The sequence below is a fragment of the Ranitomeya variabilis genome, chromosome 3 (genome assembly GCF_051348905.1).
Source record: "Ranitomeya variabilis isolate aRanVar5 chromosome 3, aRanVar5.hap1, whole genome shotgun sequence".
NCBI lineage: Eukaryota > Metazoa > Chordata > Amphibia > Anura > Dendrobatidae > Ranitomeya > Ranitomeya variabilis.
In genome coordinates this window covers 406,545,527-406,561,723 of record NC_135234.1, presented here as the reverse complement: position 1 = coordinate 406,561,723, position 16,197 = coordinate 406,545,527, and the positions used below count along the sequence as shown (strand labels likewise).

Sequence of the window (16,197 nt, the reverse complement as noted above, 5' to 3'; positions counted from 1 at the left end):
GGTATAATTAAAAACAGCAGCTCGACACGCAGAAAATAAGCCCACACCCAAACTGAAATCACAAAAAATGGAGACGCTATGGATATCGGAAAATGGCGCAATTTTTTATTTTTTTTACGTTTGGAATTTTTTTCACCACTTTAATAAAAAAGAACCTAGACATGTTTGGTGTCTATGAACTCGTAATGACCTGGAGATTCATAATGGCAGGTCAGTTTGAGCATTTAGTGAACCTAGCAAAAAAAGCCAAACAAAAAACAAGTGTGAGATTGCACTTTTTTTTGCAATTTCACCGCACTTGGAATTTTTTCCCATTTTCTAATACACAACATGGTAAAACAAATAGTTTTGTGCAAAAGTACATCTCGTCCCGCAAAAAACAAGCCCTCACATGGCCATTTTGACCAAAAAATAAAAAAGTTATCGCTTTGGGAAGAGGGGGAGCAAAAAAATGAAAATGCAAAACCAAAAATACCTCTGGTTGTTAAGCGAATCTGACAGCAGGTTTTCGCTATCTCTTCTGAGAGCAGCATGATGTAGAGAAACAGACCCTGAATCCAAAGATGTATCACTTAGTTTACTAGGTGCAGCAGTTCTGACACAGAATTTTTAGATTTAGTATTGCAGCAGAGCTGAGAAAGCTAACCCTGCCCACACCAGGACCTGTATGTGTGTAGCTATAGACAGTGAGGTGCTTATCACACAAAGTGTTGGAGTCAGGCCAGTAGGCAAGCTTCTGTGTAGAGCAATGCTAAAACAATCATTGCAAGTCAACAGCAAGATGGAGCTTGGTGAAATCTGTGTTTTAACCCCTGCAGCATGCTGTCTTCAGATTACATAGCAAAAACCTGCTGACCCTCCTGTGAACACCAGCCTGTGGCTAGCATACATAGGAGATTGTGATTTTTGCTATACATAGCAGTGCTGAAGCCCTAGTATGTGTAGCACAAGCTGTTGGGTGATTGCAAGTTAAAGGGAACCTGTCACGCCGTTTTTTCCGTATGAGATAAAAATACGGTTAAATAGGGCCTGAGCTGTGCATTACAATAGTGTATTTTGTGGACCCTGATTGCCCACCTATGCTGCCGAAATACGTTACCAAAGTCGCCGTTTTCGCCTGTCAATCAGGCTGGTCTGGTCGGATGGGCGTGGTGACATCGCTGTTTCTTCCCCCAGATCTTGCTTATTTTTCCGTTGGTGGCGTAGTGGTTTGCGCATGCCCAAGTCCCGAATCCACTGCACAGGGGAGGGAAAAGAGCGCGATCTGCGCTATTCCCCTGGTGATCGGTGGGGGCGGCCATCTTCCTGTGGCCGCGCGTGCGCAGATGGAGCGCTCTGCTGCCCGGGGCTTCAGGAAAATGGCCGCGGGATGCCGCGCGTGCACAGATGGAGATCGTGGCGGCCATTTTCCTGAAGCCGAGATGCGAACACGGCTTCAGGAAAATGGCCGCCACGATCTCCATCTGCGCACGTGCGGCATCCTGCGGCCATTTTCCTGAAGCCCCGGGCAGCAGAGCGCTCCATCTGCGCACGCGCGGCCACAGGAAGATGGCCGCCCCCACTGATCACCAGGGGAATAGCGCAGATCGCGCTCTTTTCCTTCAGCTGCACAGTGGATTCGCCTGTTGGGCATGTGCAGACCACTACGCCACCAACGGAAAGATGAGCAAGATCTGGGGGAGAAACGGCGATGTCACCACGCCCATATGACCAGACCAGCGTGAGTGACAGCCCAAAACGGCGACTTTACAAAGGTATTTCGGCAGCATAGGTGGGGAATAAAGGCACAAAAAATACACTATTGTAAAGCACAGCTCTGCCGCTATTTTTATCTCATCTTGAAAAAACGGGGTGACAGGTTCCCTTTAAAGCCCCTGAGGGGACTAACAAATGGAGTAAAAATAAGAAGAAAAACACAAGTTCAAATCACCCCCCCTTTTGCCTTATTAAACTAAAACTGTTAAAAAATACACATATTTAGCATAGCTGCTTTCATAAAGTCCTATCTGTCAAAATATAAAATAGCGGTAAATAGCGTAATGAGAAAAAAAAGGAAAAAAGCCAGAATTACAGGCTTTTGACCACCGCAACATTGCAATGCAGTCACAGATTTCTCTGTTGCAGATCTAGAAGTGCTATGAATGCTGAGCTGTGTATAACCAATGGCAGCTTTTTGTGTATGCTATACATTGTGACAGAAAGCTGCTAATCAGTGGTGGGGTGTTGTTAGACAGATCAGTTTGGCTAGGAGGCAAGAGGCAGCTTGTCCTGTAGTGATAATTTCCTGCTGACATAACACTGATTTTATTAAAACAGGACACAGACTAGTAAGTGACGCATAACTGGAATGAAGGTATTTGCCCCTATATCATGCTGCTCCCGGATTATATAACAAAACCTGCTGACAGATTCTCTTTAATGAGTAATGCAGTCAGAACGTTTTTTGGTTTTTTTTTAAATAAAACTGCACTTAAGTATTGAAATACACCTTTATGTGTAAGCTTTTTAAACAATTTGATCAGGTCAGTGTAACATAAACCTTTTAAATTACAATGTTGTATACCTTTTATAGTATATTGTCACTGGTAGTCATTTTTGCTTGACCGGTTACTTTGTGCTTCACGCTCTAGTGATGATGTTAGTGAATTTTTAACTTCACCATTGTAAGAGGATGAGATTTATAACTTTACAATATCTCATCAGGTTGAAAGGGTTTCCCCTACATTTATATTGACAACCTAACCTTTGAATCATATAAGCACCCCCCACTGATCAGGTGTTAGCACCCGTAAATACTGTCAGATGGGAACTGTGTTCATATTGAAAAAGCAATTGGTTAGTTGAATAGGTTCTGAATAGTGATGAGCGAATATACTCATTACTCGGAGATTTCCCGAGCACGCTCAGGTGTCGTCTGTGTATTTTTTAGTGCTCGGAGATTTAGTTTCTATTGCCTCAGCTGAATGATTTACATCTGTTAGCCAGCATAAGGGAATCCCCACGTATACTTATGCTGGCTAAAAAAATACTCGGAGGACACCCGAGCGTGCTCGGGAAATCTCGAGTAACGAGTATATTCGCTCGTCACTAGTTCTGAACTGCAGTACCCCACAGCAGCCACTAAACAATGTGAAGGCGTGGTGTTACTCTCCATATACTGTTTGCATCTGTCCACCATTGTAAGAGTTAATAATTACTCATTGATGGTGATTTCAGATGTCAGCCCCATACTGATCTGATATTGATGACCTATCCATCCTATGAAAAGCTCATTATCCATATAGTAGAATACCCCTCTTTGATATATTTTTTTGAATATTGTAGCAAACACAGTAAATTTGAACGGTTATATATATACAGTGGCGTGTAAAATTACTGTTATTGTGAACAGTTAAGCAAGTTGAAGGTAAAATGATCTGTTCTTGCGGGGTTGCCACAACAGAGAGGAGCCAGAAGACCGTGCCATCTGATTTCTCCTATTCCTGCACTGACTAGAAGCTCTTCACCTTCATATTATATTGTTCAGGTTTCTTCTAACAGTGCAAGAGTTAATCTACTCAGTTGAGAGCTCCTGGAAGCTTACCTGCCCTTGACTCTCAGCTGTTCACTGTTGTTCGCTCCCCTCTCCTATATGAACTGAACTTTGGCAAATAAGCATTGCCAGAGTTAGCTTCATTGCTGCAATGTTCAGGAGTTGGTGGTGTGTTGTTTGAGAAGGTGAATGGTGGATTTATCTAAGACTGCTGTTAGGTTCCAGTTGTGTGCAAATCCATTCCATCTCCTACTTTGATTTTTCCTATCTGTCACTCCCCGGAGTCTCCCTCTGTTGTTTGAAACAACTGCATTTTTGTATGATTGATATTTTCATTTATTCCTGTTCTTATTACCTTGTTAATCTGGTTGATGTATTTACATACACTACTACTCCCCTCTTTCCTGGGTTTTGGAAGGGAATAGACTGAGAGCAGATTCAGGAGCTTTGCAAGGTACGTGTCCCCGGTGTCTTCACCATTAGAAGTAATCCGGGGAACGGGGATAGCTAGGACACCCTGTGATATCAGAAAACAGGGCTCTGACCTCTCTAAAAGGCCTAAAGTATATATTTCCATTCTTTACATTTTAAAGATTACAAAAAGGAAATGGGCCAATGCCGAAGTTTGGGCATCCTTGGAGATTTGTGTGCTCAGATAACTTTAAACAAGGATTCATACCATAATTAGCCTATTAAGGTTATGGCTTGTTCACTTTTATCATTAGGAAAGGCCAGGTGATGCAAATTTCCCATCTTTATTTAGACCTTATCTAACCTTGTGCCAAGAAACAGCAGCATTGGGTTCTTCTAAGCAGCTGCCTAGCACTCTGAAAATGGTGGAGGCCCACAAAGCAGGACAAGGCTATAAGAAGATAGCAAATCATTTTCAAGTTGCTTTTTCCTCACTTCAAAATGTCATTAAGATTTAGCAGTTAACAAGAACAGTGGAGGTCAAAATAAGGTCTGGAAGAACAAGCAAAATTCCAGGGAGAGCAGCTTGTAGGATTGCTAGAGAGGCAAGTCAGAACCCTGATTAACTGCAAAAGACCTTCAGAAAGATTTAACAGGCTCTGGAATTGCGATATATTGTTCTCTTATTCAGCGACACCTATACAGATATGGACTCCATGGAAGAGTCACAAGAAAACCTCTCTTGCATCCTCACCATAACATTCAATGTCAGAAGTATGCAAAAGAACATCTAAACAAGCTTGATGCATTTTGGAAACAAGTCCTGTGGACCAATGAGGTTTATGTGGAGAGAAAAGGGCACATAATTTCAGGGAAATAACATCTCGCTAACCATCAAGCATGGTTGTGGATCAGTCATGCTTTAGAGTTGTGTTGCAGCCAATGGCACTGGGAACATTTCAGGGGTAGAGGGTGTAACAACTCTGCCGGCATCACTGCATGACCTCCCATCCCTCACACACCATCTTACCCACTGCTCCACGTCATGTTGTGGTCTCTGCTGCCGGCTCCATGCTCTGTGTCTCTTGCTTTCTGCCTACTCTCTGCATGTTTCCTGGCTGTGTGCATAAGGGTGTGGGGCCAGAACTTTCTGGTTCTTATGGAATCGGTGCACCTGTCTAATGTGTCCCTGACCAATTACCAAGAGGCTTCTAGTATTTAGGGCAGCTCCATCCTGTGGAACTTGCCTGTGCAATGTGTTATCTCAGTTAGTGTTTTGCTTCTGAGCTGCCAGGCCTTGCTCTGTGTTCCTCCTTCTCTGGAGTTTCTACTCTTAGCTTTGCTTTGTTATTCTCTGTCTGCCCTCCAGGAGGCTATATATCCTGGTCTTAGTGTCTTTGTTCCTGTGCCTTGCCCTGTACTTGTCTGTCCGCCCTCCAGGAGGCAGAATATCCTGGTCCCTGTGTCTTTGTTCCAGTACCTTGTTTCATTTCATTACCTTGTCTGAACTCTGTCCTACCACTGTCTCCCTGTCTCCTTGTCTGTACTTCTTTTCCTACTGTGTCCTTACTTGTGTTCCCTCTGAACCACTTCTCTACCTCTGCTCTGCTCTTGCTGCTGCAGAATCTCTTGCTGCAGCTCCTCACCACATACTTTGCGGTTTCGCTCTGCTTTGCTCTTGCTGTTGCAGAATCTCTTGCTGCAGCTCCTCTCCGCATTCCTTGCGGTTCACCCCCTGTGTGAACAGGTCCCAACCTGTTCCTTCCTGCTTGCATCCGCACCTGCACCTCCTGTGTGAATAGGTCCAAATCTGTTCCGTCTTACTCCGCTCATTCCTGCTTGCTTTTGTACCAGCACCTCTTGTGTGAACAGGTCCAAACCTGTTCCATCCTACTCCACTCTTTCCTGTCAGTTCCAGTACTAGCATCTGCTGTCTGAACAGGTCTCTACCTGTTCCTTCATACACTGTGCCAGCCTGCCCTGTGTCTCTGCTGTGCCTGCCAGCCCTGTGTCTCTGCCGTGTCTGCCAGCCCTGTGTCTCTGCCATGCCTGTCAGCCCTGTGTCTCTGCTGTGCCTGCCAGCCCTGTGTCTCTGCCGTGCCTGCCAGCCTTGTGTGTCTGCCGTGCCTGCCAGCCCTGTGCCTCTGCCGTGCCAGTCTACTCGTCCGAATTCAGCTGTGCTCATCTGCCAGTTGTGCCTGACGCCCGCACCTGTTCTAGTGTTCCTGTTCTCCAAGTGGGATCAGCATCCACAGCCAGACACCGCCCTGGAGTGGCACCTGGCAGCTGCCTGCCGCACAAGCCTGACCTCACCATCAGAGGCTTCAGCGAACACCAAGGCAGCTGTCCCAGTCACGCCCCTTCCAGGGTAGTCTGGTTTGTGGCACAGTAGGGCCACAACTCCTTGGCTCACTCCCACCAGTCAGGGCATGAGCGTGACAGAGGGAAGAATGGATTCAATGAAATTTCAACAAATTCTTGATGCAAGTATAGCACCATCTGTGAAAAAGCTGAACTTGAAAAGAGGATGGCTTCTACAAATGAGTAATAATCCTAAACACAAGTCAAAATCCACAATAGACTACCTCAAAAGGTGAAAGCTAAAGGTTTTATAATGGCCCTCACAGTCTCCTGATCTGAATGTAATTGAAAATCTGTGGTTAGACCTCAAAAGAGCAGTGCATGCAAGACGACCCAGGAATCTCACAGAATTGGAATAATTTTCCAAGGAAGAATGGATGAAAAGCCCTCAAACAAGAATTGAATGACTCTTGGCTGGCTACAAAAAACATTTAATACCTGTGATATTTGCCAAAGGGAGTGGTACTAGGTACTAACTATGCAGGGTACCTAAACTTTTGCACTGGCCCATTTTCCTTTTTTTTTGTAATTTTTAAAATTGAAAAGATTAAATATTTTTTTGTTGCCTAAAATACAAAGGAAATGTGTCATCTTTAACTTTAGGGCTTTTAGAGATAATTTCATCTTCACCTTGCTTAACTGTCCACAATAACTGTACTATAACAACCAATCAGTGGTTTTGTATAGAAGGCTGTGCAAGCTGTGCAAGCTTTAACTAATGATTGCTACTGTCATGTACTACATAGACAGACAATAATCATATTAGCCACCATGTAATATTATTTTTGTCCTTGTATGGTTGGCCAAAACTCCTTGAAAGAGAATCTGTCACCTACTTTTTCATAAATAAGCTGCTGTCACCGCCATCAGGGGCTTATCTACAGCATTCTGTAATGCTGTATATAAGCCCCCGTGTAACCTGAAAGATAAGAAAAACAAGTTAGATTATACTCACCTGGGGGGCGGTAAGGTGTGGTCCGGTCCGATGGGCGTCGCGGTTCGGCGCCTCCCATCTTCATACGATGATGTCCTCTTCCTTGCTTCCTGTCTCGGCTCCTGCGGAGGCATACTTTATCTGCCGTGTTGAGGGCAGAGCAAAGTACTGCAGTGCGCAGGTGCTGGGAAAGGTTAGAGAAGCCCAGCGCCTGCGCACTGATTTTTCTGGACACAGGTAATTTTATACTTGTCAGAAAGCTCAGTCTCAGCTCTTAATAGAGCTTCCATGGACAGGCTTTGCGCTAGCCACTCCATCTGACAGATTCCAGAGATTTACACATGGGCTTTTGGGTTGGGTCCACTGCTGCCTGTGTGATGGAGCAAACTGGCAGAGGGTGGTCAGAAGACACTTCAATCAGGCGTTTAGGGACAGGAACAGAATCATCATGCAAAAGGATAGTCTAAACACTGGCCGAGATCAGAAATGGGAATCAAACAGGCTGAGCATAAGCTGAATAACAGAAGTGAACCATAAGAAGTATAAACTATAACTGGCAAGTCCAAGCAGTATGCTGGAAATTTAATTAGTGTGTGATGCTGTCCAATTGGCCACAGGAAGGAGCTGACTACTGATGCTGAACAGCACACACACTTACTGCCAGACAGTACACTACAGTTTCAAGCCACACTAGTATCTCTGGCTTTACAGAGCCTGCACCGCCCAGTGCTTCTGGTCATTATGTCTCCGCTATCACCAGTGCAGCCAATAGAATGAATATTATGGCACCTGGTGACAGAAGTAGATGTCATAGGAACAAGTCCGAGTGGAGATGTGACATTGCTTATTTATTTATAATTTTGAAATAATGAAATTTATTTTGTAGTGGTGCCACCTGGAAGTCCTGGTCCCCTCACACGACATGGCTCTTATGACAGTTTGGCCTCAGACCATAGTGGTCAGGATGATGAAGAATGGCTTTCACAGGTAAATAGTGTTATTTTTTTCTTGCAATAATATACTAAGAAGTAAATGTGATGTTCTTAAAATAAATGTATTAGTAAACTATTTAAATGCAAATTTTAAATCACAATTTCAGTTTCGATGGATGTTTGATGATTTAGGGTATGTAAATGCATTCCTGGTGGTCTTTTTTAAATTATTTAATGACAGATGAAGAATACCTGAGGCAGGATACATCCTAACAAAGCAAATGCAGGGTAGTTAGTAGGTGTCTTAGGTTTGTTAGGAATATCGGTAGCCAACAATTATAGCATTAATGGCCCATGTGCTCAGTAGACACTTTCAAGTAGGTCTTGATTTGAGCATTAAAGGGGTCATCCATTACTGGACAATCCATTCTTAATCAAATGAGGCATCCAAGTAAACTATAACAATCTATACTCACCTTCTGCAGTGACGCCACTCCAGCAATGTTGGTGTACCTGTTCCCATAGAGTGACTTGACTTGTTGCTTCACGTGCGGGCTGCAGCCAATGAGAAGCTGCTTGTCAGCTGCCGCTTTTACTATTTTGCTAGAGGGGACATCCACCTTGATGGTATATTGATGAGCTGCTGCCAAACATCGGACACTCATTGGCTTTAGACTGCACATGACACAATTCACGTTAATCTCAGGGAACAGGTGTGTGAGTATAGTATGTTTTTTTTTTTTTTAATGGGGTATTAAATTGATTAAGTAAGGGTTTTCCAGTAGTGGACAATCCCTGTAAGTTTGCGAGTGAATTAGAAGAGATAGAAATTAAAAATAAAAGGTCGTCCACATAAGAACCAACTTTAGATTTAGATCCTGGAATAGCTTGAACAGAGATGTCAACATGAAATGAGATGGATAAATGACTTCAGATAAAGATGAATATTTATCAATGGAGAGAGGGGGCACATTTGACGTGTTCCATTATATATATACAGTGCCTTGCGAAAGTATTCGGCTCCCTGGAACTTTTCAACCTTTTCCTACATATCATGCTTCAAACATAAAGATACCAAATGTAAATTTTTGGTGAAGAACCAACAACAAGTGGAACACAATTGTGAAGTTGAACGAAATTTATTGGTTATTTTAAATTTTTGTGGAAATTCAAAACTGAAAAGTGGGTGTGCAATATTATTCGGCCCCTTTAACTTAATACTTTGTTGCGCAACCTTTTGCTGCAATTACAGCTGCAAGTCGTTTGGGGTATGTCTCTATCAGTTTTTTACATCGAGAGGCTGAAATTCTTGCCCATTCTTCCTTGGCAAACAGCTCGAGCTCAGTGAGGTTTGATGGAGATCGTTTGTGAACAGCAGTTTTCAGCTCTTTCCACAGATTCTCAATTGGATTGAAGTCTGGACTTTGACTTGGCCATTCTAACACCTGGATACATTTATTTGTGAAACATTTCATTGTAGATTTTGCTTTATGTTTGGGATCATTGTCTTGTTAGACGACAAATCTCTGTCCCAGTCTCAGGTCTTTTGCAGACTTTTGCAGACTCTTTTGCAGGTTTTCTTCAAGAATGGTCCTGTATTTGGCTCCATCCATCTTCCCATCAATTTTAACCATCTTCCCTGTCCCTGCTGAAGAAAAGCAGGCCCAAACCATGATGCTGCCACCACCATGTTTGACAGTGAGGATGGTGTGTTCAGGGTGTGTTGCCTTTATGCCAAAACATCTTGTTTGGCATTGTTGCCAAAAAGTTTGATTTTGGCTTCATCTGACCAGAGCACCTTCTTCCACATGTTTGGTGTGTCTCCCAGGTGGCTTGTTGCAAACTTTAAACAACACTTTTTATGGATATCTTTGAGAAATGGCTTTCTTCTTGTCACCCTTCCATAAAGGCCAGATTTGTGCAGTGTATGACTGATTGTTGTCCTATGGACAGACTGCCCCACCTCAGCTGTTGATCTCTGCAGTTCATCCAGAGTGATCATGGGCCTCTTCGATGCATCTCTGATCAGTCTTCTCCTTGTTTGAGATGAAAGTTTAGAGGGATGGCCGGGTCTTGGTAGATTTGCAGTGGTATGATACTCCTTCCATTTCAGTATGATCGCTTGCACAGTGCTCCTTGGGATGTTTAAAGTTTTGGAAATCATTTGTATCCAAATCCGGCTTTAAACTTCTCCACAACAGTATCACGGACCTGCCTGTTGTGTTCCTTGGTCTTTATGATGCTCTCTGTGCTTCAAACAGAACCCTGAGACTATCACAGAGCAGGTGCATTTATACGGAAACTTGATTACACACAGGTGGATTATATTTATCATCATTAGGCATTTAGGACAACATTGGATCATTCAGAGATCCACAATGAACTTCTGGAGTGAGTTTGCTGCACTGAAAGTAAAGGGGCCGAATAATATTGCACGCCCCACTTTTCCGTTTTTGAATTTTTACAAAAATTTAAAATAACCAATAAATTTTGTTCAACTTCACAACTGTGTTCCACTTGTTGTTGATTCTTCACCGAAAATTTACATTTGGTATTTTTATGTTTTGAAGCATGATATGTAGGAAAAGGTTGAAAAGTTCCAGGGAGCCGAATACTTTCGCAAGGCACTGTATGTCAAAGTCCTCTGTTCATGGGGCCGTGGTAAAGAGACTAAATCTATTTTGATCCTATTTTTCAAATTCTCATGTTTTTCTATCAGTCAAGCAATTCTTATTTTACATACCTCAATATACTAACGATCAATTAATAGTTTTATGTTGACATAACATATTCATACCAGCAACAAGCATTTATTACCACTTAGGTCTCATTGTGATGTCCGTGTTTTTCACATATACAAAAAAAATGATATGAGTGTCATCAGTGTTTACCCATTTGTTGCTTATTTTCACCTGCCTGATAAGAGAATCTACCTCTGCTCACAGCGTTTGCAGAAAAATTTACTCCATTTTCACTCATGTCAGTTCATTAATATAGACTATGTCTCCTTTGGAGATTATGCCTACCTTTCTCACAACTTTCCAAATTCTATTCTGTCTATTCTAACCTGTCACTCTGTGATTTTTCTGTACGTGACAGAAGAATTGCCGGCTTTTAATCTGTTTATCTATCTGTCTATCTATATAAATATACAGCTCTGGCAAAAATTAAGAGACCACTGCAAAATGTTCAGTTTGTCTGATTTTTCTCTTTTTAGGTATATCTTTGAGTAAAATGTAAATTGTTCTTTTAGTCTATAAACTTCTGACAACATGTCTCCGAATGTCCAAGCAATAAATAAAATGGTCAAAATTAAAAAACAAACAAAAAAAACCCAGTGCTTTCAGACGTCAAATAATGCAAAGAAAACAAGTTCATAATCATTTAGAAACAACAATACTAATGTTTTAACAGGAAAAGTTCAGAAATCAATATTTTGTGGAATAACCATGATTTTTAATCACAGCTTTCATGTGTCTTGGCATGCTTTCCACCAGTCTTTCACACTGCTTCTGGCTCAAAAATGTAAGCAGTTCTTCTTTGTTTGATGGCTTGTGACTATCCATCATCCTCCTCTTGATTACATTCCAGAGGTTTTCAGTGGGGTTCAGGTCTGGAGATTGGGCTGCCCATGACAGGGTTTTGATGTGGTGGTCTCTTAATTTTTGACAGAGCTGTATATATGTTTTGAAGAATATTTCCTATGAAAACGATGTGTAAATGACATAGAGAATTGTTCTGTGTAAAAGCTCATGTTAAATTCACATTGCAATCGGATAGCCATCACACTGCACTTGGATGTAAATCGGATGCTAGGTGTGAGAAATCGGATTGTACTCGCGTAACACTGGCATTGTGCTCGTGCGACTCTCTGCAGTGAGGATCGGACTGATTTTTTTATACGTGTAGTGTGACTCCAGCCTGAAGCAGGATGATGCACCACTGAGAACAATGCCAGCATGCGCGTACTGAGCTCGTTTACTTTGGTCTGCTTATGTCTACAGGCATTCAAACGACTGCCGATTGGTAAAAGTTTACCAATCGGCGGTCGTGTCATGCTGCCGGTCGGTCTGTGTAAGCAGACCAATAGCCATGTGATAGATTTCGTTAGATCACATGTAGTTTGTTAGACACTTTTTTTACATCATATTTTCATTTTTTATAAACAATATTTATAAATTCTCTTCTTTGTCCTCTAGCATCTAAAATACATAGCCACTCTTTTGAGTCACACTCTAGCCAATGCATTCCTCTGTGATCACACATTGTAACATGAATTGTTAACTTTTATTGCATCTATTCGTAGACCAGTCTTTTAAAATGTCCTTTCTTGCATTGATTAATATGACAAGATGTTCCAGAGCATAGGGAGATTCTGCACGTCTGCTCCTTGGAGCAGAAGATGTTCTTTGTTGTGTAAAACAATAAGTAAGAGCTTTCCTAAAGAAAACACCTGAGTACAGTGGAGCTGGCAGTGCTAGGATTTAATGGCACAAATTCCCTTTATGTATGTGAACAACTACTCCTCAATATTGTTGCCTTGATGGGACGCCTATGTGGGATATAGAAGATTGCTGCAGGCATATGAGGGGAAGTGCAATCTGTACCAAAGAACATTTAATTCTATATTCTTCAAGGACTTCCTAAACAAAGGCCTGGGAATCCTACATCTCTGCAGGAAAACTACAGATATGTAGGATATAATTGTGTTCTCAGACAAGGGAAAAACAAAACAAAACCAAAAAAAACGTAGAAACTAGACTGACCTAATGTCCTTTTTCACAAGAGAATTTTAAGCGCTCAAGCCGCAAAAGTTTATCATAACATGTCACTTTATTACAGGCAAAGTGGTGTATCCAGAGAGATATTATAATTTTTAATAAACGCAGTAGTTCTCAAAAAACATCCTGGGGCATATCCAATCATCTACAGTCAGATCATCGAGATATTTAATCTCTGTCCTACATTTCCCCATCTAAACATATCATTGGTTGAAGAGCTGCTTTGTTCTTTAGGAATTTTTTTTTTTTTTTTCAATTTTAGTCTTCTTTCACTGTTATGAAAAGGACACATTATCATTCAGAATAATAAAACTTAAAGTGTTCTCTCAGTGATCTATTTAGAAACGTCGTTGGATATGCTGTATACATGCTGTTGCTGCCTTTGGGTGAGAAGATGCTTGCTATAGGAAAGTGATTGTGTTCAGTAAATCCTTCGTTTAGATACATGCATGAATAAATTGGTACCAACATATGGACATTTAAACCTTTTTGCTACTTGTTATTGTGAAGCAAAAAAACATTGCCTCTGATTCATCATTGTTTTTGTACCTTTTTCTCCGGAGTAGTATTATTAATATTATTTATTATTATAGCGCCATTTATTCCATGGCGCTTTACATGTGAGGAGGGGTATACATAAAAACAAGTACAGTAATCTTAAACAATACAAGTCACAACTGGTACAGGAGGAGAGAAAACCCCGCCCACAAGGGCTCACAATCTACAAGGGATGGGTGAGGATACAGTAGGTGAGGGCAGAGCTGGTCGTGCAGTGGTTTGGTGGATCAGAGGTTACTGCAGGTTGAAGGCTTGTCGGAAGAGGTGGGTCTTCAGGTTCCTTTTGAAGGTTTCCACAGTAGGCGAGAGTCTGATGTGTTGGGGTAGAGAGTTCACGAGTATGGGGGATGCGCAAGAGAAATCTTGTATGCGATTGTGGGAAGTGGAGATAAGAGGGGAGTAGAGAAGGAGATCTTGTGAGGATCGGAGGTTGTGTGCAGGTAGGTACTGGGAGACGAGGTCACAGATGTATGGAGGAGACAGGTTGTGGATGGCTTTGTATGCCATGCTTAGGGTTTTGTACTGGAGTCTCTGGGTAATGGGGAGCCAGTGAAGGGATTGACAGAGGGGAGAGGCCGGGGAATAGCGGGGGGACAGGTGGATTAGTCGGGCAGCAGAGTTTAGAATAGATTGGAGGGGTGCGAGATTGTTAGAGGGGAGGCCACAGAGCAGGAGGTTGCAGTAGTCAAGGCGGAGTAAAAATAGTTAAAAAGGGCAGATGCAGTAATTTCAGTCCAAGTGACAAAATATCGGACTGCACTTAGACCAATGTTATTCGGACCGTGCACATGTCAGTTTTTTTCCTAGCTAAGGAAAAAGCGAAGAATGCTCGTTTTGCATCCAATATTCAGATCACACTTGGCCATGCAAGTCACTGAGTCCGTAGAAAACAATGGGGATGACATCCAAATGTGGTGCCATTTTCATGGACTGACACAATGGAGAAGATGGTGATTTTTTTGTTACATCTTCTCCACATCTGAGAAAATTGAATCGTACTATGCAGAGACTCTGATCAAACTCTGATATGCCTAATGTGCAACTTTTGATTGGATCATGTGACATTTTACTGTAAAAGGACTCAAAAAGGAGCATTTTTTATTTTATGTGGAATTCCTCAAACTGTGTCACCATTTTGAAATATTTGCCACAGAAAACGGCAATCACAAGACAAAAAAAAATGCAAATGATGAATTGGCCCCTTTGTGCTATATAGGGAATTGTAGCAGGATTTTTGGCAGTGAATATAAGAAACTAGTAGAAGAAATGCAAAAATCTATTATGACCGTTGCACAATGTTGCCCCAGCATACAAGCAATTATGTAGGGGAAGGTTAATATATTTTTCCTGCCCTGCTGTGAGCGTGTACATCATAGCAAAGTAAAGGTGGGATCCCCTTAATTGTTCCTGGGCTTTAAATTCACCACAAAGGCTAAAATGTTTTCCCCCTTTAAAGGCCCCCATATACAGTATATTAGATTAATATAATAATAATAATCTTTATTTTTATATAGCGCTAACATATTCCCCAGCGCTTTACATACATTGTCGTCGCTGTCCCCGTTACTGTTCCCTTTCAGTATGTCTTTGGAATGTGGGAGGAAACCGGAGAACCCGGAGGAAACCCACGCAAACACGGAGAGAACATACAAACTCTTTGCAGATGTTGTCCTTGTCCTTAGTGGACTCCAGCGCTGCAAGGCTGATGTGCTAACCACTGCGCCACCAACTGACCCCTCTGATATTGATGGTTTGAGCCAAGAGTCTAACATGCATGTGGGGCGATTTCGGAGTAACAATTCTTCGATCAACATGAGATAAGCAGAGGCTCTCAGAGAGACAGACAAGATGGCTGCTGAACCATCGTTTGATCAACAGACATATAAAGTGTTTGGGGGCCCTATGACGAATGTTGAATTCTCAAAACTAAATAAGCAAGCAATGCAATGCACTTTCTTACTAACCATGTTTCCTACAATAGCCACTTGACTTACTTTTATAATACACTAGCTGTACTACCCGGCTTCGCCCGGGTTAATGACTGTTGTTAGCATAATAGAATGTGTTAACAAAAATGTATTCTGCACACAAAAACCACATAACAAATAGATAGAAATGTAATTATTAAAAGGCAAAAACTAAGCTAATAGAAGAATTTCACAACATATATTAGCTTTGTTATACTGAGAATGTCTTTGTTGCCTATATTAACCAATCAGAGCTCAGGTTAATTAACTGTAGCAAAATAGAAGCTGAGCTGTGATTGGTTGCTATTGGCAGCCTGATAAATCCCCAGCCAACAGGAAGCCCTCCCCCCTGGCAGTATATATTAGCTCACACATACACATAATAGACAGGTCATGTGACTGACAGCTGCCGTATTTCCTATATGGTACATTTGTTGCTCTTGTAGTTTGTCTGCTTATTAATCAGATTTTTATTTTTGAAGGACAATACCAGACTTGTGTGTGTTTTAGGGCGAGTTTCATGTGTCAAGTTGTGTGTGTTGAGTTGCGTGTGGCGACATGCATGTAGCGACTTTTGTGAGATGAGTTTTGTGTGGCGACATGCGTGTAGCAACATTTTGTGTGTCGAGTTGCATGTGACAGGTTAGTGTAGCAAGTTGTGTGCAGCAAGATTTGTGCATGGCGAGTTTTGCGCGTGGCGAGTTTTATGTGTGGTGCGTTT

The 16,197-nt window shown here is 42.0% G+C and overlaps 1 protein-coding gene across 10 annotated transcripts in view; it reads left to right on the top strand.

Annotated features, from left to right (window-relative positions):
* Positions 1-16,197, top strand: part of BCAS3 (BCAS3 microtubule associated cell migration factor) — a 1,590,540-nt gene that overhangs the window by 875,300 nt on the left and 699,043 nt on the right. For all 10 annotated transcript variants that reach the window (XM_077296228.1, XM_077296227.1, XM_077296225.1 and 7 more), the window contains one exon: positions 8,125-8,225. In XM_077296228.1, coding sequence (XP_077152343.1) covers positions 8,125-8,225 — 101 coding nt within the window. The remainder of the gene's footprint in view (positions 1-8,124; positions 8,226-16,197) is intronic.